Consider the following 21,184-nt stretch of genomic DNA (forward strand, 5'->3'; position numbering starts at 1 on the left):
GTGTTCCCATTACAAAGATATGCACACAAAACCCATTTGTGTGTGTCTGCACATATTAGTATTGCTGGAATATTTTGCTTATCTTCAATAAATTCCAGAAAGAACAAAAAGTTCATTTTATACATTTGTTGAACATTTCTATACATTTACAAAATGATGGCTTTAACTGTATCCAGCATTTAAGTAAGCAGAAAAATTACATAAAATTCCTTGGTCACATACACACCAAAAATAAATTGTCCTTACACCTTTTTTTTTTTTTTTTTGGCTCACCACTGCCCTGATCATAGGTAAAAAAGATAATTTGACATTTGACAGTGCTGACTTAAACCAGTAATGACAATGCTCTGTCTTATCAAGAATCCTGATGCAATGTAATAAAAACTAAAACATGTTCAGCAGATTGATATGCTCGCCTAGATGTATGCTTCAGGTAACAGCAGCATGAGTGCCAAGGCAAAATATAAATCGACATGGACTGATTCTGCTTTAAGATGCAAGCTTGTAATAATGATGTGACCGAATGAAGTAAGCTCTGTGATGTAAACTTTAAATAAAAATTTTAATGCACTTGAATTACACGTACAGTATTTCTAACAGAGAACACAAATACTGTAAAGAAGCTGGAGTAAGTCATGAGAACTAATGATGAGACAGGATGCTTTTGTTAATGTCCACTTACAGAGAGTTTGGTTTATTCAAAAAGTGTATAAACATGCATCATGTTTTCATAAGAAGAGGCTTGAAATGTATTCATCAAAAATAGGTCAAAGATGGTTTTTTTTCTATTGTTTCCAATAACGTACTGCATTGCCAAAAGACATATTAACTTCAAACTAAGAATAAATTGATCATTGCTTTCTTTTCAAACATTGTAACCCAAGGTTTCCATACAAACTAATTGTCAATGTATGACAATTTCAGATAATACAATACAAAAAAATCTTAGCCTGCATAAAAACAAATATGCCATGAATTTCAAGTGATGCAGCTCTACACCTTCCATTGTACTGTACATGTATTGGAAAGATGAACTAAAATAGTCTAACTTTTTTGGAAGCAGCTTGGATATATCTCAGTCATAAATTGCATCTTTAATTTTGCTAGGTATTCCTCTAGCTCATATGGTTTGTGTTTCCTGCAGGAGTGGGGAAGATAGTGATTCAATCATATAGTAATTCTTAAAAACTGTAATATATATATAAAAACAGCTTTAGTGAAACACCTTTCCTTTGAAGCAAGTTCAACTTCATTTAGCAAATAAAAACAGATACTAAGAAGAGAAGAGGCTCTCATAGATCTAGTCTGGTCTTGAAACTCACTCTTCCATCATTTGATCCCTTTTTAAAATGGCTAAAGCAACACGTTGCTTATTATTTCAGAGAGCACTCCATCTCTGATGCCCCAGTAAATCTTTGCCAACATCAGTTTTGCAAGTCATCTTCCTAAATCTACACCCAAATGGAAAACCACCTAACATAATTCATTACATCCATCATTATCCAACATAGCTTACAGTACATAGACTCCTTTCACATTCAGTCTTTTTCTTCTTCATATCAAGAGGAATAAGGGTTTTGTGCTTATCACCAACAAAAAAATTGCAGTGCAAACTTTAAACATAAAAAGTTACACAATTAAAAGTTATTATATGGCACCACAGCCTATTAATTCACATATAGTACAACAGACCAATAAGAACAGACAATAATATGAACATAGCTAAAAAAGTGAGCTTGCATAGCGATGCAATAAAAAGAAATTATGTACAAGGGAAATCCATTTCTTTCTGGAGGGTGATTTCTTCTTCTTTATATATGTTTGATAAGAAATAGATTAAGGTGGAAGGTGTAGTAAGGAGAAGAACACAGGTAGAGTATTTGTGGGATATGTGTGGCTGTGTGTCTTTACATTGCATTTACAGTTCTTTTAATAGTAAGTACATAAATAAAGAAAATGTTCATTGCACTGTTTAGTATCATCACTTCCATGGCGACCTTGGACAGCAGCTTGAGATGTCAATATTCAACTACTCTGTTGAAACAAAAAGAAACAATATGAATATGTTTTAAAATATTTTCATCCTAATATTTATATGCATATCAAATGTGAGAAAAATAATGAAAAATTATTATAATGGTTACTGCAAATATAGTATACTGTTGCAATCTACCCAGGATGATATCTGATTATACTTTTCAGTGTGATCCCTGATTTCCATTGTCTGTGGCATCAAATCAGAAAGCAAACAAGTAACCTTCACAGAGCTGCTTGCTATCAAAGGGACCCATTTACAGTACTAAAGTCTTCTTGGAAAGTAAAGGTCTAGACACATCTAAGTATGGGCTGTACACATCATCATGCCTACTCAGCGAAATAGAGTAGGTTAAGTGGAATTATAAGAACCTCAGTGGCATAAAATTATGAAAAGTCCCTACAAATCCTCATCTATGGCCTCTCTGGTGTCTTTAGTACTTCAGTTGGCAGATTGGAACTCAGATTATTGATCTTTGTAGTAATAAAACCAGATATTTTCTGTGGCATGCCAGCTTTCTATGTAGAATGTCTTATCTTGGTATGTTGAAGCATTCAACTGTGTGAGTTCCCACCTTCACTGGTACAAGGAGATGAGATTGGCATTGACTTGGTGGAACATTCTTCCAAATGAGATCAGAGTCCTGAAGGACTTTGAATGGTTCTGCAAAGCTTCTAAAACAGAGCTGTTTCACCAGGCCTATGGTTGACGCATTAAAAACCATAGAATTGAACTGGCCTCCCTATCAATTATATACCATCTGGGGCTGGTCAAACTTCTTTGAGCCTTCATTCTTTCCATACCATTGTGATTTCAGAACAGACAATTAAGAACAAAGTGTTTTTAGAGGTTTTAATTTTTAATTATGTTTTGAATACTGCATTTACATGCATTTTATTCTTTTGTATGTTTTATTTTGCAGTACCCCACCCTGAGTCTGAAGAGAAAGATGGGTAACAAATGCAATATTAATGACTATGACAATGACAATGATGATAATGATTATGATAATGATAATAACAACAATAACAATAATATGGAATTGCCTCTCCTATTAAGTACCCCAAAAGGCATTAAGATCTAGTGACCAAAATCTGCTTAGGATCCCTGGCCTTGACTCAGGATCCCTGGCCTGGTGGAATGCTCTGCCAAATGAAATCAGAGCCCTGTGGAACCTTAGACAATTCCATAGGGTTTGCCAGGCCTATGGTTGAGGCCAGATATTTGACTTCTGGTCTCACTGGCCACGTTCCTTAGGTAGTTCTTACCATGGCCTCCATCCCAGGTTAGGAATCTTAAGGGCAATACTGTAATTATTGTACTGTAAATTTTTAATCTAAATCAGATTTTATTTTTATTTTAGCATTCTATTTATATGATTTTAAATATATTGTCATGCACCCTGAGTGCTGAGAAACAGTGGAATAAAATCTAAATAATAAAATAAATCATCTTTAAAAATCTGTAGATATTGCAACATCTGTAGTGAAGTAGGACTGTTCATGGTGTGCCAATTGCCAAGTTCAAAAGAAAGTACAATAGTGTCTGAGATTCACTGACTATGAGGACATTTCTCCTGTTTATTGTGATATTCATAACACAGGAAAAAACGAGGAACTTTCCTGAATGAAACTGTTCTGTCAATGTAAGAAGTGAAAACCTGGCATACAGCCAGAAAATGTAGAGCTTAAGTGGTGTTCTGAAAATAAATTAGGGTTAGGGATGGAGCTCCTAATATGAAGGGTCAGCTTGAGAGCATAAAGTTCTCTTGTTACCCTTGCAATGTTGATGGCACAAAATTAATTCAATAAGCACTTGTAGGCTATATGTCACTAGTGGTTCAAATGGTTATTTCATAAGACATAATATGTGACAACTGTAAATACTATAGCCAAATCAGATGAACCCAGTGGATTCTAATCTTGCCACTGATAATCAGTCTTATAATCAGTGACAGGAACTGTAGTGTCCAAGAAGAAACCACCAATCCTTAAGGATGCAGATAAATCAGATATTCCAATCCATTCCAGTCTTGGGTACAATCCTGCCAATGCTGCACAGGTTAGGAACAATCTCCTCTGGATATGAATGATCATCTGGTTGATATAATGAAACATTCAGTAAAATGTGGCAGAGCTAAGTTAGGCAACTTTGGGGTATATTCTCCAAGCTATCGGATTCAACTTGCAAATATGTAGATGAAGAATCTGGTACCAGTCTCGAAAAAGTAGATCCTAGAATCAAGGAAGCTGAATGAAGCACCCAGTGGCTAAATGTAGAACATTTGCAGACCCTGTCTGGCATAGCCAGATGAGTTGCGAGATGGGGATGTACATCTGTCTGTTGGGACCTGGTTGACTATTCTTGCAATTACATGCACAAGAGAAAAGATGTAAATGTAGGTATAATGCAACCCCTTTTGTCTATCATACTGTGCTCCTTGTATTGTCATAGAATAATAGAATCATAGATTTGGAAGGGACCTCCGGGGCAATCTAGTCCAGCTAGTTATTGCACAACACAGGAACTCAATGCAGGGAGTGATACACGTGGAATTAACTGCTATAATGAACATGATTATACATGAATATCTGTACTAGGGGTGTGGAAAAAATGGAATTTTACAATTCAGTCTATTTGTCCTGAAAAAAATTCAGTATTTCTCAAAAATCCCAGATCCCGATATTGGTATGGTATTCGGATTTAGGATTTTTCAGCAATGCTGAGGTGTATGTGTGTGTGAGGTGGGTTCAATAAACCCAAGAAGAAAAATACATTAAAAAAGCCATTCTGACCCTGGGGCTGGCTTAGCTTCTCCTGCAGGAGAGTTTAAATCACACTGCAGGACAAGAACTTCCTCCACAGGGTTCTCACTTCTCCATCAAACCTGGAATTTAGGGCATGTGGGAGGGGTGGCTATCTTGGCCCAGAATCCTTCAGAGTGCTCTATGCACCAATGATACCAGAGCTTGGCTATCTGACTGGTGTATTGCCTGCCCAGTGCACTGGCAGATGTCCTGTTAGACCTGTTGAAGGTGGCTGCTGCTTGGGCATTGCAGTGCCCAAGGCTTATTATCCTTGGAGACTTCAACATCCATGTGGAGATGCCTGCCTCTAGTCTAGGTGGTGGTTCACCCTCTATTGAAGAAGCCATCATTGGACTCACAGGACCCAGCCAGCTACTGCCCCGTGTTGCATCTTGTGTTCCCGGGGACAGTGGTTGAGTGAGCAGCTGTAATGCCGTAAGTGGTCTGGGACCTGCATATCTAAAGAACTCCTGTCTCAATATGTCCCTCAGACAACGCTATGGTTGTTGTTGTTGTTGTTAGGTGCGAAGTCGTGTCCAACCCATTGTGACCCAATGGACAATGATCCTCCAGGCCTTCCTGTCCTCTACCATTCCCCGGAGTCCATTTAAGTTTGAACCTACTGCTTCAGTGACTCCATCCAGCCACCTCATTCTCTGTCGTCCCCTTCTTCTTTTGCCCTCGATTGCTCCCAGCATTAGGCTTTTCTCCAGGGAGTCCTTCCTTCTCATGAGGTGGCCAAAGTATTTGAGTTTCATCTTCAGGATCTGGCCTTCTAAGGAGCAGTCAGGGCTGATCTCCTCTAGGACTGACCGGTTTGTTCGCCTTGCAGTCCAAGGGACTCGCAAGAGTCTTCTCCAGCACCAGAGTTCAAAAGCCTCAATTCTTTGACGCTCAGCCTTCCTTATGGTCCAACTTTTGCAGCCATACATTGCAACTGGGAAGACCATAGCCTTGACTAAATGCACTTTTGTTGGCAGGGTGATGTCTCTGCTTTTTAGGATGCTGTCTAGATTTGCCATAGCTTTCCTCCCCAGGAGCGTCTTTTAATTTCTTTGCTGCAGTCCCCTTCTGCAGTGATCTTGGAGCCCAGGAAAATAAAATCTGTCACTATCTCCATTTCTTCCCCATCTATTTGCCAGGAATTGAGAGGGCCAGATGCCATGATCTTCATTTTCTTCATGTTGAGTTTCAAGCCAACTTTTGTACTCTCCTCCTTCACCCGCATCAACAGGCTCTTTAGTTCCTCTTCACTTTCTGCCATTAGAGTGGTATCATCTGCATATCTGAGGTTGTTGATATTTCTCCCTGCAATCTTGATCCCAATTTTCACTCTTCTAATCCCACCTTTCTCATGATGTGCTCCGCATACATGTTAAATAGGCAAGGTGACAGTATACAGCCTTGCTGAACTCCTTTCTCAATTTTGAACCAATCAGTGATTCCATGTTCGGTTCTCACTGTTGCTTCTTGACCTGCATATAAGTTTCTCAAGAGACAAATAAGATGCTCTGGTATTCCCTTCTCTTTAAGAACTTGCCACAATTTGTTGTGCTCCACACAATCAAAGGCTTTAGCATAGTCAATGAAGCAGAAGTAGACGTTCTTCTGGTACTCCCTAGCTTTCTCCATGATCCAGCGTATGTTGGCAATTTGATCTCTAGTTCCTCTGCCTCTTCGAAATCCTGCCTGGTTATGCTATGGTTAGCTACCGCTGATTCCCCAGCCCCAAAGAAATGCAATGGTACTTGCCTAGTGGTTTTTTAGCCCTAGCTCCCACCTGCTGAAATTAGCTCCCAGAGAGCATCAGGGCTCTGATGGAGCTAACACAATTCCACAGGGCCTGCACGATGGAGGTTTTCCACCAGGCATACCATTGAGGCTGGTATGCATGGAAGAACTAAAACATCATATAGGTCTCCCCTACTGGCTTGGGGCTCTCCTCCTACATCCCCCCTTCTATGGAGGGATATCAGACAATGACCTGGTTTGCTATCATGCTGTTAGTCCTTAATAGCTTTAAATGTATTTATATGTTTTATATAGTTTTATGGTTTTACTGTTCACACTGCTGTAAGCCACCCTGAAATGACTGGCTCATTTAATTTCAATAAAGTTCTAAATTAAAACAGAGTAGAAAGCTCTAACATAATAGAATGAAAACATATAAAACAGATGAAATAATCTGAATTGTTCGATCTACCTACCCACCCACCTATCCATCCATCCATCTGAAACTTGGGGGATCACCCTATTGTTTCAGACAGCAAGTGAATATTCTTCTGTCGCCCCAGTATCGCTAGCTGTTTATAATGTCTTGAATACAGGGTAGTTTTGTTTTAAAATAAGAAAAAGAAAACTCAATGGATGAGGAATGGTGCTGAATGCTATCCTGATACCATACCTATATCAGTGATCCTTAGGCACATCTCGAGGTCTCTGTTGTTGTAATGGAGTTGTATGAATGTCTTTAAAAGTGTCATCCTTCTGACATGGAGTCAATAAGCTAAATCTTCGGAGACTCATGTTTTACTTGGAATTTGCAGGCAGACATGTAATTTCCAGAATGTCTTGCAACAGGATTACTATTGTATTGTTCTCAAGGGTTTACATGCATACTCTCTACTCGCACCTGAATCAGTCTGTTGGAACATGTTTCAGCAATCTTTTTGAGGATTTCTTTAATAGTGTATTTCTGAATCTTTTTCTTCTTTGAATCAAAGGAGGAAGCATCAACAGGGTTATCTAATTTGGAGCTGTATTTAGATGTTGAACATGCTTTCAACTGCTCTAAGCTGGATTCAACAATGTTGACTGTTTTGGGAGGGACACACTGGTACTGACAATAGTGAGGATGTGTGGGGAAGGGCCACTAGTTCTGTTGACAGTCTGTTCCTAAAGAGTTGCTATCTGACACAATGAGTGATTTCAGTAAGATTGTTTTGTAAATCCTATACAATTTGAGCAGAACTCCACTTTATGTCCCTCACTCTAACAGAATACACAATTGTCATGTTCATCTGTGCCTGAAGACTCCCTATCACCACCCACTGAACAGAGACTTTTAAAAAGTTGTCTCCTGTACCTCACAAAGAAGGTGGTCGAGTAGTGGGTAATGCCAGAAGAGGGTTAAGTTTTGTGTGGGGTGGAGAGGAATAGTTCACAAAATAATTCTCATTAGAAGAATTTTTTTCTTAAGTCTTCAGTGTGGTGATTTGTAGAATGGCTTGAGGTATTCAGAACTGAGTCCTCCTCAGCATGGGCATGTAAAGCTGAATATATTTCCTTAGTTTAGGTTTGGAGGTTTTTGAATGATACTGTAAGCAGACTTGGGTTCTCATTGGTATGCTGCACAGACATCATGGTTCCAAATTTTGCCAGGAAAATCTTCCCATTTGGCTTGTACATATGCTGTTGTCTCCTTTTGGTTTTTGAGAGTGCCTGAAAGGCTATATAAAGTTGCAATAATGTTTATCCCCACAGCACTGTTTCTTTCCAGCACTAAAGCATCCACACACACAATTATGCTATTTTGTTTTCATATCTCTGGCATTTCATGGAGAGTAGTAGGTTGATTCTACTTGGTATTGTTTTCTTCATGCTAACCCATATAATATATCTTCATTGGTCTCTATTTTTCTCTCTACTTCCACCCTTTTCAGCATATCCCTTTCCTATTTCAGCTCTTTTCTCATATCCTTCCCTCTTTCACTATCTCTATAAGAAGACTGTTTCTCCCCCAGAGATTATGGAAAAGGGAAAAAAGTTTTCTGGTTAGCTGTTGAGTAAATGAGTAGTGGCTTCTATGTAAGTACTTGGTCTATGACAATTAAGAAGTTTCTCAAATTCATCAAGCTTGTGGTATAAAGCAAATGAAACATCTAAAATATAATTAAAATCTAAAAATTCTAGGATATATAATTTCAAAGTTTTGATTATCATTAATGGCCTTATAACTATAGAGTTGCTTGAGAAGCTAGAAATACACTAGGAAACGTAACAAAAGGTTACTCGATTGTATTTGACGACTCTAGGTTTTGGAATACAATGGTCATTAGATAGATTCAAGTGGATAGCTGTGTTGGTCTGAAGTAGCACAACAAAATTTGATTCCAATGGCATGGATTTGCTGCTAATTTACTTACTCCTTATAGCTGTACTCTTATAATCTCTGTTCCATTGTCTGACGAAGTGTGCATGCACACCGAAGCTCATGCCTTGAATGAATAAATCTTTGTTCGTCTTAAAGGTGCCATTGGACTAAAATTTTAATGGTTATTAGAGTTCAGAACAAAGACATACCTATAGCTAGAATTTGGTGGATAGAAAGAATGGAAAATTTATGGTGTATTGCTTGAATTGTCAGGTTCTCTTTTGGAAGTGGTTAATTATAGGTTAATTCAAAGTCGGTTTTCTCACCAAAGTGATTATTTTGTGAATAAATATTTAAATTATAAATAACTACTATTAAATGTGTTCTATATTTTCTTCTTCCAAAGGAAATTAAACCATGTGGCCGTATCCCTGAACTACTCATTACCTGGAGCCTATAGCAGGTTTCTATAAAGGCAAATAAGACTTTCAGCAAGAACACTTTATAGAAGCTATAGTTCCAATACCTTGTCCAAATAATCAGAATTTGATCTATAAATTACTAGTCAAGACTCCAAGGTTACAGAAAAGGTAGCAACCTTCTTGGTGGCAGTATCTAAACAGTGGAGTCTTAATTTGAAACAGGGCAATTATACTGACATATGCTGGGATTGTTAATAACATTGGGGTTGTATTTGTCATTATTTTAAAAATTGAATTATGCCAATAAAGGTATTCTGTCTGTCTACCTTTCAGCACAAGTCTTGTGAAAAAAAACCATGGTATGTATTAAAGACAGGTGGTACTTTCTGTACAGTCCCTGGCAGAATTGAAAGGTAAGAATTATGCTGTTAAGAAATTTCATACTGCATCTCAAAGAGGCTTACATAATTCACCAGAAAACTGTCCTTGACTGTTTGATCCCATATATCCTATATCAAGAAGGTCACTGGCATTGCGTTGGTGACTGCCTCGTATGACCTCGCCTTTCCTGGGTCCAGTTGATCCTTTAGAAGATGCTGTACCTGAAGAGCTGTGACCACCTGGGGATGGGAAGTTAGGCTTGCTATATGGCACCAGTGCCTCTTCTGTAAACACAAATGGAAAAAAAAATGGAAAAATAATGTATATTATGTATATATTAAATGCCTGGGACTGATTGACTGAATGAGTATTGATAATTATAAGGAGAATTCCATAGTTCCTAGAAATTTAGAATTTTAGATTAGCAAATGAGAGATCAGTCTTTATGTTCTGGTTAGTGCTTAATTTTTTTCAAGAACCCTGGGAGCTATCGGTCACAAAATAGTGGTTTAATGGACAGAATAAGTTACAAAATGATGTATAGTAGAAAATCACATTTCACTGCCACCCAAGTGATAACTTGCCCTTTACTGGAGTTACCGCTGTGTTTTCACTGAAAGAGGAAAATAGCATTCTTGATGCAGGGGGAAAGAGTTTTTTCCCCATCCAGAGCAATAATATATGTGTGTATACAGGAAGAAAGAGGAAAAGAAAATGGGAAAGCAAATACAAGCTGTTATTTTCCCATCATAACTAAAGGCATGAATGTGGCTCCTTCTCCAACACACTAAAAATAATAGAAGAGAAGCTTATATGGAATGCTAAGAAAATGATTACAGCAGCTGTGTAGAAAGGGTAGCAGGCTACTTTTAATTGCTCAGAAAGTAATGTGTCCCTCCTATGTAATATGTTTTATTTATTGTTGTTTTATTCATAGCTAAGACAGTAACTGGTTCACTGGATATTAGGTCTTTTGAGCTACTTAGTAACACTGGGTTTATATGATATATCAGATGGATAGAAGATTCAGCTATGAAAGCCATGGCCCAACACTTTTTCTTATGCTAATGCATAAACATATTGGCACTGGCTGTTCCTTTCTGTGCTGTACTGTTTCTCTGCATCTTCCTTATACAAAAAACACAGTATAAGTTTAGATTTCTTTCTTACCACTAAAATACAGAAATTTAGTTAGAATTAGTAAGCAATAATATTTTTTTGCATATTAAAACCTAAATGTAATGATGTTTTCAACTAAATTTATAAATTTGTGTATATTAATTATAAAATCAAGATTCATTATAAAAATGTAAATCATAGATTGCTTAATTAAATACATATACAATTTTCAGAACAATAAGCCTAAGATTATCATTTTCTTTAAGCTTGCAGTAATGCTTCTTTTTTCTTTCATTTAAATTATGGTAACATTACTTCAATCAACTAAGATAAAGAATTCTAGTATCAGCTAATTTAATTAACTTCCTGGTGTTATTTGCGAAGGTATCAAGCACATGGGAAATTACATTATTTGGTTTATATTGTTTATAGAAAAATATCTTCACCAATACGTTTTGTCCTTGAGACTTGATTGTAACAGGGTCACATTCACTGTCTACGAGGTCTCTTGGAAAACAAGACATACAGTCAACCAGTTTCAGTACTTTGAATTCCTATTGATTCTGCTGAAGAAAATCTCCCATTAAAATTAATTGTATTTAAAATGATTAATTATCTCTTGGTCATACTGTAGGCATCGATGGCTGTAAAAATTATATGGTTCTATTGTACTAAAAGGTGGTTGGAACATTCGAACTAATAAAATTCCTTTAAGCCAATTCAGAATTTGGGTCTATCTGGAACATTAACTGACTTTTCTGCCCTAAGCACATTATATTTGGATCTCTACATGACTTGAAGATCAACATTTACTCCAGGATCATAGGAATTACAGGTGTCCTGGTTAGGGGAGGGTCGGAGTGAAATCAACTTTTTGCTCTTCTGGTAGCAAACTTCTATTCATGGAGGATGCAAGAAGGGCAATTTTGTATTCTTCCCCTTCACTACAGTCTCTCTATTTGTGCCCTGTTACTCTGAGAATCTACTTTTCAGGGACCAGGAGAGACTATGAGAGCAGAAATGAAGACATTAAAGAACTATATTCCTTCAGTTGGTATTACGATTCAACCATGAATTCTGGAATACATCATCAATAAAAAGTAATCATTACAATAAAGACTATTTTAGTACTTATTGGAAAGCCTGTAACCATATCATATAAATAAGGATACTAAACTACTAATTAATGGTCCATACTGCTGATGTTTTACTGAATATACAGAATGTATAGGTCACACATGATAGAGTTTTCCAAGTGGTAACATTTTCCAAGGGGTAGTTTTCAAACAAATTACTTTTCTTAGAGAGCTATTTCAAGAGTCTTAATTTTAATGGCTGATTATCAACTTTTTCTGCAAACAGAAAAAGTCTGCAAGGCGAAAAAAGCAGTGCACATGCCCACATTCTACATAAATGTTTCATTTGTTGCTATTTCTGTGAATAATAAAATTTATCTGGCAAAGAGTTATGTTTACAGGATATTATTGTGTAAAGGATGTGGCATTTTAATGACTAATATTTAAAATCAATACAGAAAATGGAATTTGAGGAAGCTGAAAAAATGCATATACAATTAAATCCAGCATATTGTAAGTAACCATGAAATAAACAGAAATAAGGCTCAGAGGCTGCATTCCTAAGTACACTTTCTAGGGAGTAAGTCCCATTGAATCCAGTAAGATTTATGTCTGAATATACATTAAAAGGATTGCACTGATTTTTATCAATTATTTTTAAAAAAACACACACATACAAATGAAAAATGAAAGCAGCTTGACTCAGAGCTTATTGCAAGAGAACCCAATATAAATAACAATAAATTTGGAAGTAAGGATATTTGGTCCATATGCATGCAGAAAGGCCATTCCTGGAAATAAAAAAAACATAATCATTGTGTGTTCTATATCTATGTATTCTTCCCTCAGCAGTAAGATGTCAAGAGCATTTTCCCTCAGCTGCACATAGCAATATTATTAACTCCCAAAGGCATGCATTTAGAATTTTAGTCGTTTAGTAGCATTCAAAAGTTTCACCATTGCAGGAGAGAACACTGGAGGTAAAATTTTAAAAGCACTCTGTTAACTATTCTGAGGTCAGTCATGACCCCCGCCATTGTTAGGGGATCTTAAAAGACAATAGACTTAAGAAACTGCCTAAGTTGCTTTGAGAGGTGCAGTCACACACCTGATCCAAATGCTTGTTTTTGCTGTCCTTGAAGTTCTGTGGAGCTTATCCATTCCTGGGTTTGCCGCTGCCACTCTAGTGATGTTCTAGCTTGACGATCCAAAGAGCTCTTTGTCTCCTCTATGCTGGATGTATGCTGTCGTTCTAGAGAGCTTCCTTTTCTCTCTGTTGAACCGCCACGTTGGCCAGGGACTATCTGTTGTCTTAAACCCTGACCAGGGGGTGGGTCTGGTGGTGGAGGAAGATCTACAAAATGTGAATAGACTCAGAATTTAAGTGACACAAGTCATGTTTGAAAAAGACAGCAAAAAAGGCAGCGTTTGAAATCTTTGTCAATAAGAAATATATTTACCCTATAAATATTAGTGGTTGTATACTACTATGAAATAAGTTGCATTGTGACTGTGCTTCTAAGTCAGTGGGTCTGTGCTTAATGAGTTAAGAAACAAATGAATGTATATAAAATCAGCTATTTTGGAATCTTTCTGGTAGACCCTTCCAAACATTTACCTTTGATACAAAGATTCAAAATCTGTAATATTTCTATAATACAGAGCATATTTTAGATGGCACTTGTGTCACTAGGTAAATAAAGACTATTTTCTTTGAAAGTGCTTACAGGCTGCAGCCAACCTGCTTTTCCTTTTAAAATGGATTTGTACACAATGAATTTTCCCATAAATACTCAGTTAACAAATATCAAATACAGAAAAAGTAGGTTGAAGCCAGAGTTGGTGTGTCCTCTGAAATGTCACCTTGAATGCAATTTAAGTGGGCAGTGAACTAAAACAATACTGTGTTTCATGTATGGATTTGCAAATGTATCTATTCATTACATTTACATCCTCCTTATCTTCTGTAAAATTTGAATGTGTATCCAAAGAGTTTCCAAAACCTATCTGAGCACCAGAACTAGACCGGCTTAGCATCAGCCATGTGTGTCAGCCATGTGTGATTTACAGTCATACTCTGTATCACAAAATTTTACACAACAATTTCCACTGCATATTTTTATGCACATATTTGGAATCTGTGAGGCTAATTTCTATTCTCTTCGGACAGGGTGTCTTACCTTTTACCTTTAAAAATTGTACCTTAAAATTGTATTTTAGTACATTAAAAACCTATTTTGTACCTTGCAATGGTGAAGAGACACAATATTAGTTGCATTCCAACACTCTAGGGTTGCCAACCGTTGGGAGATTACTGGAGATTTGGGGGGTGGAGTCTAGGGAAGGCAGGTTTAGGGAGGGAACTGATCTTATTAGGTTATAATACCATAGAAGGCACCCTCCTAAAGCCATTTTGTTCAGAATAACTGATTTTTATAGTCTGGAGATCCATTGTAATTCCTGAATATCTCCAGGTACCACCAAGAGATTGGCAAGCCTATAAGATTATTAACATGCATTTTCAAAATAAGCATGCATGATTATTACGAACCACTTAAACAAAAATTATCTTGATGGGGTAGCAGCTTTTGTGGTTCCTTGAATCATGACCTCAGAAATAGTGCACATGATTCTGTAGTATTTTCCATTTCAAAAACTGGGGGACCATTAATGTTCCAAAAGAACTGATTCACACAATCATGGTAATAGCTTTTTTTATGCATGCAATCCCTCTTGCACGTCTGGTACACAAGGGACCCACAAGGGATTTCTTTAATCACAGCAGCCTCTTTTCTACTCATTATCATCATCGAACTATATTATTTAGGGGGGGGAACCCAGTTGATTTAAAAATCCAAACAAGTAATCATTGTGGAACAGAAGATTTATTTGGCATATAGAAACTTTAAAACAATTGAGGGAGTCAACTTTTGGTAGACCAGTTACTCACACAAGTCACTCACAAATCTTTCCCAATCCTTTCATACGCTTTAGGTATTTCCTATTGCTTTACATAATTTGAAGACTGGGATAGAAGAAGACGAAGGCGAAGACGAAGAAGAAGTTGGTTCTTATATGCCACTTTTCTCTCCCTGAAGGAGTCTCAAAGTGGCTTACAGTCACCTTCCCTTTCCTCTCCCCACAACAGACACCCTGTGAGGTGGGTGAGGCTGAGAGAGCCCTGATATCACTGCTCAGTCAGAACAGTTTTATCAGTGCCATGGCTGCATGTGGGGGAGTACAGAATCGAACCCGGCATGCCAGATTAGAAATCCGCACTCCTAACCACTACAACAAACCGGATAGTGACTGGGATAGTTTTTTTAAGCACTTCATACCTTTATGGACTGGATGTAAAGCTGTGTTTCCACATATAGAAGGTAGATTTTTTAATATGGAAGGACTTGCATTATAGTATTGCCCAAGTAAAGTGAAATTAAATCTCAAATGTGTACTCCTTTGGGTAATGAAAAGGGTACAAAACCCCAGTAGCATGCTACTACTTGTGCAAGAGATTGTGAGATATATCATGTGCTCTCTAGTGCAGGGGAAGAAGAGCTGGGGGTTTTGTACCCTTTTCAGTACCCAAAGGAGTACACATTTGAGATTTAATTTCACTTTACTTGGACAATACTCTAATGCAAGACCTTCCATATTAAAAAAGCTACCTTCTATATGTGGAAACACAGCTTTACACAACATCAAGTAATAAATTAAAAGTGCAAATTAACTGATAAACAAGACAAATAAGCTAAGACTTTCATATTAAATTTATCTCCTTGGCCCATTATGCATGGCCGCCGAAACGACAATTTTGGGTCACATGGGAAACGTGGAAGGGGAAGAAGCAAAGCAAACTGCTTATGCATGGGACGGGATGCAACGGCGGTAAAACCCAGAGTAACCGATTATGCACGCGGTGTCCCCGGCGCCGCTTCTGGTTACGCCCCGGTCACCCGGAAGCTGCACTTTCTTCCGCGTTTCGCTAATGCGGCTTTTTCGGCGGCATGCACCGAATCTGTGGCTGGTTGCAGCCGGCTCCGTGTGTTATCGGTGATTTTAGTCGCCGCCATTCCGCCCCGAATGCGCGCTATCCCCCCCGTGCATAATGGGCCCTTGTGAGTCACCCATAAAACTTACTACAACCAATGAGAGCCAGTGTGGTTTAATGGTTGGAGTTGTGAACTAGGATTGAGTATCTGGGCTCAGAACCTTGTTTACCAAGAAGCTCACTGGAGACTGTGGGTCAATCACTTTTTCTTATTTTTCACTATCTCACAACATTGTTGTGAGTAAAAAAAATGGAATAAGGTACCATGGACAAAAAATGGGATGAAAATGTAACCCCCCCCCCTTTCCAGGGCCATGTTATTAAGGATTCATTCCCAATTAGAATTATAGGAATTCATTCCTCTACATATTTGTGAAACAGCCTTGAGGGTGGAATGTGTCTGGCTGTCCAAGTTTGAATAGGGCCAGTCATTGCTGGCTGCACCCTGATTGGCCCTGTCCCTACAGCTTCCTTCCCCCTCCCTCCCTGGATGCTAGCCATGTTCCTCTCAGATGTGCCAGAGACAGAGAGAGACACACAGAGCTCTGCCAGACCGAACACGAGCCCTCATTCCCTCCTATCACTCCTGCTGTGAGGGAGGCAGAGAGAAACACAAAGAGAGCTGCCCCAAGCTGCTGACCAGTCCTGCTTCCCTTCTAAGAACAAGCCCTCATAACCCACTATGGCTCCTGCTGAGAGCCGCCCAAATGAGCCCTCATTCCCTGCTACAAACAGCCCTAATTACCTGCTATGGCTGCTGCTGCCATGGAAAGAGAGACACAGAAAAAGCTGCCCCTGCTGCGGTGGAGGGAGGGAGAGAGAGAGAGAGAGAGAGAGAGAGAGGGAGATAGACAGAGCTGCCCCAAATTGTATACCAGCCCTGCTTCCCTCCTAAGAATGGGCCCTAATTGCCTGCTATGCCTCCTGCTGTGAGGCACATGGAGAGACAAGCAGTGAGAGGGAGGGAGAGAAACCCAGAGAAAGATCTGCACCTCCCAGTGTCCCCTGGGTCCTAGCACCCATTGCATTCCTGGTTGCAATGGGCTTTGTCAACTGCTCCTTTGCAGGAGAAACATATGAATTTGGATCCTAGAAGCCAGGTAAATATAGTTTGATAATTTGCACACAGTCAGGCATGAAAATTAGCTGAATGTATTATACAATTTGGTGAACATAGAATCACAAGATATGAGATTTTAACTAGGGCAACTTGCACATAAATATGCCTCTCATTACTGCCTTCTTTTGTTTTACTCCAATGAGATTCTATTCTCATGAGGTCTCAAATATCCAGTTAAAACGTATTGTCTGAATCACCTAGGCTTAGCTGGCAGCCAGTTGCTTTAGTTGGATGCTAGCCAACTCATCAGGAGCTGCATCTCATGATAGTACAGTTCCGGAAGGGGAAATTTGCAAGCCAATTAGTACAATAATGTAATACTACTGGAGAGTGGTGGGCTTTCCCCCCAATTCTGTAATTAGGAAACTGGGGATCCTAATACTTTGTGATTGCAAAAAGCTCAACAGGACTAAATGTGTGTCCATTTGACACCTCATCTTGGATTAGTGAAGTCAATGTGAGAAATTACACAAAATTATTTGAAACATCAGTTGCCAGTCTGGACATCCAAAAGAACACAATGTTAATAATTCTCTGCTTTTATGCTTTAATAGAAATTTCAATTAATTGCACAAGACACTCTGGAGATTAGGTTGTGAAGAAAGAAATCTTATCTATTTATTTGTGAAACTTATATTATGGTTCTCATCAAATTTTTAAAAACCCAAACCATTCAGTAACTGATCACTACTTTTAAATGCCATTGACACGTTTATTTTGGAGTGTGCCTATGAACAATTTCTCACATGCTATTTCATATATGGTGTGAAAGATGAGTTTACAGAATTAAAAACCACAAGGAAAAAGTTTTCCTTTTTAAAATAGAGAACTTCCAAAAATCCTAATGATTTCATACAATTTATTCATGCAATTTATATATACTGCCCCAAGACGTCACAGCGAGGGGGGTATATATAAACTGCATGAATAAATTACATGAATAAATTTCAAAAGTTGCTTTTATTAAATTCACCAATTTTAACTTGGTTTGAATGTACAGTGATTTCCCCCCACTGAAAATAACAGAAATTGCATAAGCAATATGAGAAAGTTGGCTTGGGGGGGGGGGTTGGAATTGTGTAGGCCAAAAGGTTGTGGAATAGGGGCTGTAGGAAGAGAATTAGCTGACATTAGACACAAAGCTGAGTTTTCTGCTTGCAATGTACTGTACCTATTTTCAATGGCTAATAGCTTTTAAGTTGTTTTCAACTCTCTTAACTTCATAACACTATTACTAAAGATATATGTTGAAATAGCATCCAGAGTCTGCCCCTGTACATTTCAGAAATACTTACAGAATTCCTGGATGTAGAAGCTTGGCAAGGTGCCCTTAACCGAATCTTGTGCCCTAACTGAATGTGTAATTGAGATGTTTCCATACTTAGTTTACTTTAGATGCTTACCAGATGTCATTTAAGACTTGGGCACAGGATATAGATATCTTCAGCCCTTTCTCCCACATCATTTTCCCATCCTGAATCAGCTATCTTGAAGCTATTTGTCTTGTGGGAAAGCATACAGGCATCATATATATTTCTCCCATGAGGCAAACAACAATTCCAAGGTACAAGGAATGAGACTCAGACAATGATGTGGAGTGAAGGGTTGAACCCAATCCTCTTGAACACCATGACAGAAAGCTTGATTGTGCCAGTCTGCCAGTTATTGCGCTAGTCTGTCAGTTATTATGTTCTCCTTTGGGGAACATAAAACAAGGTTCTGGAGTCACCTTAAAACAATCCTATGGAGACTTACTGCAGTCCCATTCAATAGGTTTAGACTAGAGTGATTGTATAGAAATATAGAGACACAAAGCGGGAAGGGCTTCAAAGGGTCCTCTAGTTCAACCCCCTGCACAATGCAGGAAATTCAAAACTACCCCACACAAACACACACACACTTCCCCAGTGACCTTCAGAGGAAGGCAAAAACTTCCAGGATCCCTGGGCAAATTTGGTCAAGAAAATTTCTTCCTGATTTCAAAGTACCAATCAGCATCACTGGGCATACAAGAAAGAGACTCAAAAGCCAAGCACTGACTGATCCTTTCCTATACTTCCTCTCATCATCTGCCTAAATTCATAGTTAATCACAGAATCAGCATTGCTGTCAGATAGCCATCTAGCCTCTGCTTACAAATCTCCAAAGAAGGAGTGTCCACCACCACCTCTTGAGAAAGCCTGTTCCACTGAGGAATTGTTCTAACAGTCAGGGAGTTCTTTCTAATGTTTAGCCCAAAACTTTTTTGATTTCAACCTGTTGGTTTTGGTCCAACCTTTGGGGGCAACAGAAACCAAATGTGCTCCATCCTAAAAATGACAGCCCTTCAAATATCTGAAGATCATATCTCCTCTCCAGAATCCCAGTTTTCCAACTGGGTAGCCTATATTGAGTACAAAAAACACGGGGTTTATCCTTGGACTTACTGTATATGTTACTGGCAGCACAGGCATTTCAAGTAATAAACAGCAGATTTTGGGATATTGAAAACTTAGTAGTGCAGCAAATAAAACCTGTTCTCCTTTAAAATTGGGAATACTGTTAAATGTAGATCATATGGCTTTTTATTTGACTTATTTGAGTATACATCAATGCAGTGTTTTTTTTTTTTTTTGCTAGATTTAATGTGTTGCCATCAGCAATACTGTCAAGGAGATTCCAAAAAATACCATACAGGTATATATTTTATGCACACTTCTATTATGCCACAGACATTACTTCAAAACAGAGAACTTACCATCTGTCAGCCCTTCCCTACGATGAGGCAATGGAGGCTGATCTACTCTGCCTCCCTTGTGTTTTTTTGTAGGCCTAGGCCTTTGACTCTGATTCTGGGCTGCACTGGTGTTGCTGTCAGTAGAAAATGGGCTGGTTGGCCGAGGCCTTTGAGAGGAAGAATATGGTTTGCCTATGGACAAAGGTAAGATTTTAAAAAGTTATTGAGCTGATAGAGCAATTTTGTTTCCATACCTGCTTTAACATTCTTTGGCTAAACACTATTAAGGAGAATTGTGTCATTGAACAAAACCATTTTATAGGAGACCCTAACTAGCCAAGTAATATAACTTACAATTGTGTTGTACTAAAAATGTTTCAAGTATGTTTTTCTTGCAAGATAATCTTGCTTACTGTATGCTTGCTCTTACTACTGTTTTGTATGCTAAACAACAACTGTGATATCATTATTCTTATAAGTAACATTTACTTGGAATACAATAAAATCAGAGTCCAGTAGCACCTTTAAGACCAATAAAGATTTATTCCAGGCGTGAGCTTTCGAGTGCAAGCACTCTTCCTCAGACTTGTTTGCACTCGAAAGCTCATGCCTGGAATGAATCTTTGTTGGTCTTAAAGGTGCTACTGGACTCTGATTTTATTGTGCTACTACAGACCAACACAGCTACCCATTTGAATTTACTCAGGGTGCTGTTTTTTGGTCAGAATTATTATATGAAGCATGATTCAGGTGGATAGCTGTGTTTGACTGAAGCAACAGAATAAAATTCAAGTCCAGTGGCGTCTTGAAGTCCAACAAGGTTTTATTCAAGGTATGAGCTTTCACGTGCATGTCTTCAGATACATTTGATAGTCTAGTTACCAGTTCATACATATAGGTAATGAGCAGCAACTTAGCATAAGTGTATTAAAGGTTGAATAGTAAAATCAGACTCCAGCAGCACCTTTATGACCAACAAAGATTTATTCAAGGCATGAGCTTTTGAGTACCAGCACAGATGCAAAGATCAAACTGAAATAGCAAGCATAGTTTATATGGTCACCATGCAGAGGTCACTAATAGCAATTATCCAAGAACCAGAATTTTCCGGTTTGTGCCAGTCCTATAAATTTCTATATGTAAATCTCTCTGAGTTAATTATTCCTACTGAAGAAATTATTAGTGACATAAACAAGAACAAAATCTGGACAATATCCTATAAGAAATGGAGTGAGCAGGTGATGAAGCAAAGATACTGGGGCTGATATAATGACTTGGTGGTGGCAGATGTATCAGATACTTTTCATATAGAAGAGGAGCAAAAGATGGCATTTAAAGTTTGCTTGAACCAAACAAGAACCAAA

The 21,184-nt window shown here is 38.2% G+C and overlaps 1 protein-coding gene across 23 annotated transcripts in view; it reads right to left on the reverse strand.

Moving 5' to 3' along the window:
- Positions 1-543: 543 nt before the first annotated feature.
- The window catches only part of ROBO2 (roundabout guidance receptor 2), a 1,095,356-nt gene continuing 1,074,715 nt past the window's right edge, over positions 544-21,184 (reverse strand). For 11 of the 23 annotated variants that reach the window (XM_077342374.1, XM_077342373.1, XM_077342380.1 and 8 more), the window contains 4 exons: positions 19,842-20,012; positions 13,042-13,287; positions 9,822-10,022; positions 544-2,034 (listed from right to left, as the gene is read on the reverse strand). In XM_077342374.1, the coding sequence (XP_077198489.1) occupies positions 2,033-2,034; positions 9,822-10,022; positions 13,042-13,287; positions 19,842-20,012 (620 nt within the window). In that variant the 3' untranslated portion in view covers positions 544-2,032. The remainder of the gene's footprint in view (positions 2,035-9,821; positions 10,023-13,041; positions 13,288-19,841; positions 20,013-21,184) is intronic. The other 12 variants (XM_077342384.1, XM_077342391.1, XM_077342385.1 and 9 more) reach the window with 6 other exon arrangements.

Source organism: Paroedura picta, chromosome 6, assembly GCF_049243985.1.
Source record: "Paroedura picta isolate Pp20150507F chromosome 6, Ppicta_v3.0, whole genome shotgun sequence".
Taxonomy (NCBI): domain Eukaryota; kingdom Metazoa; phylum Chordata; class Lepidosauria; order Squamata; family Gekkonidae; genus Paroedura; species Paroedura picta.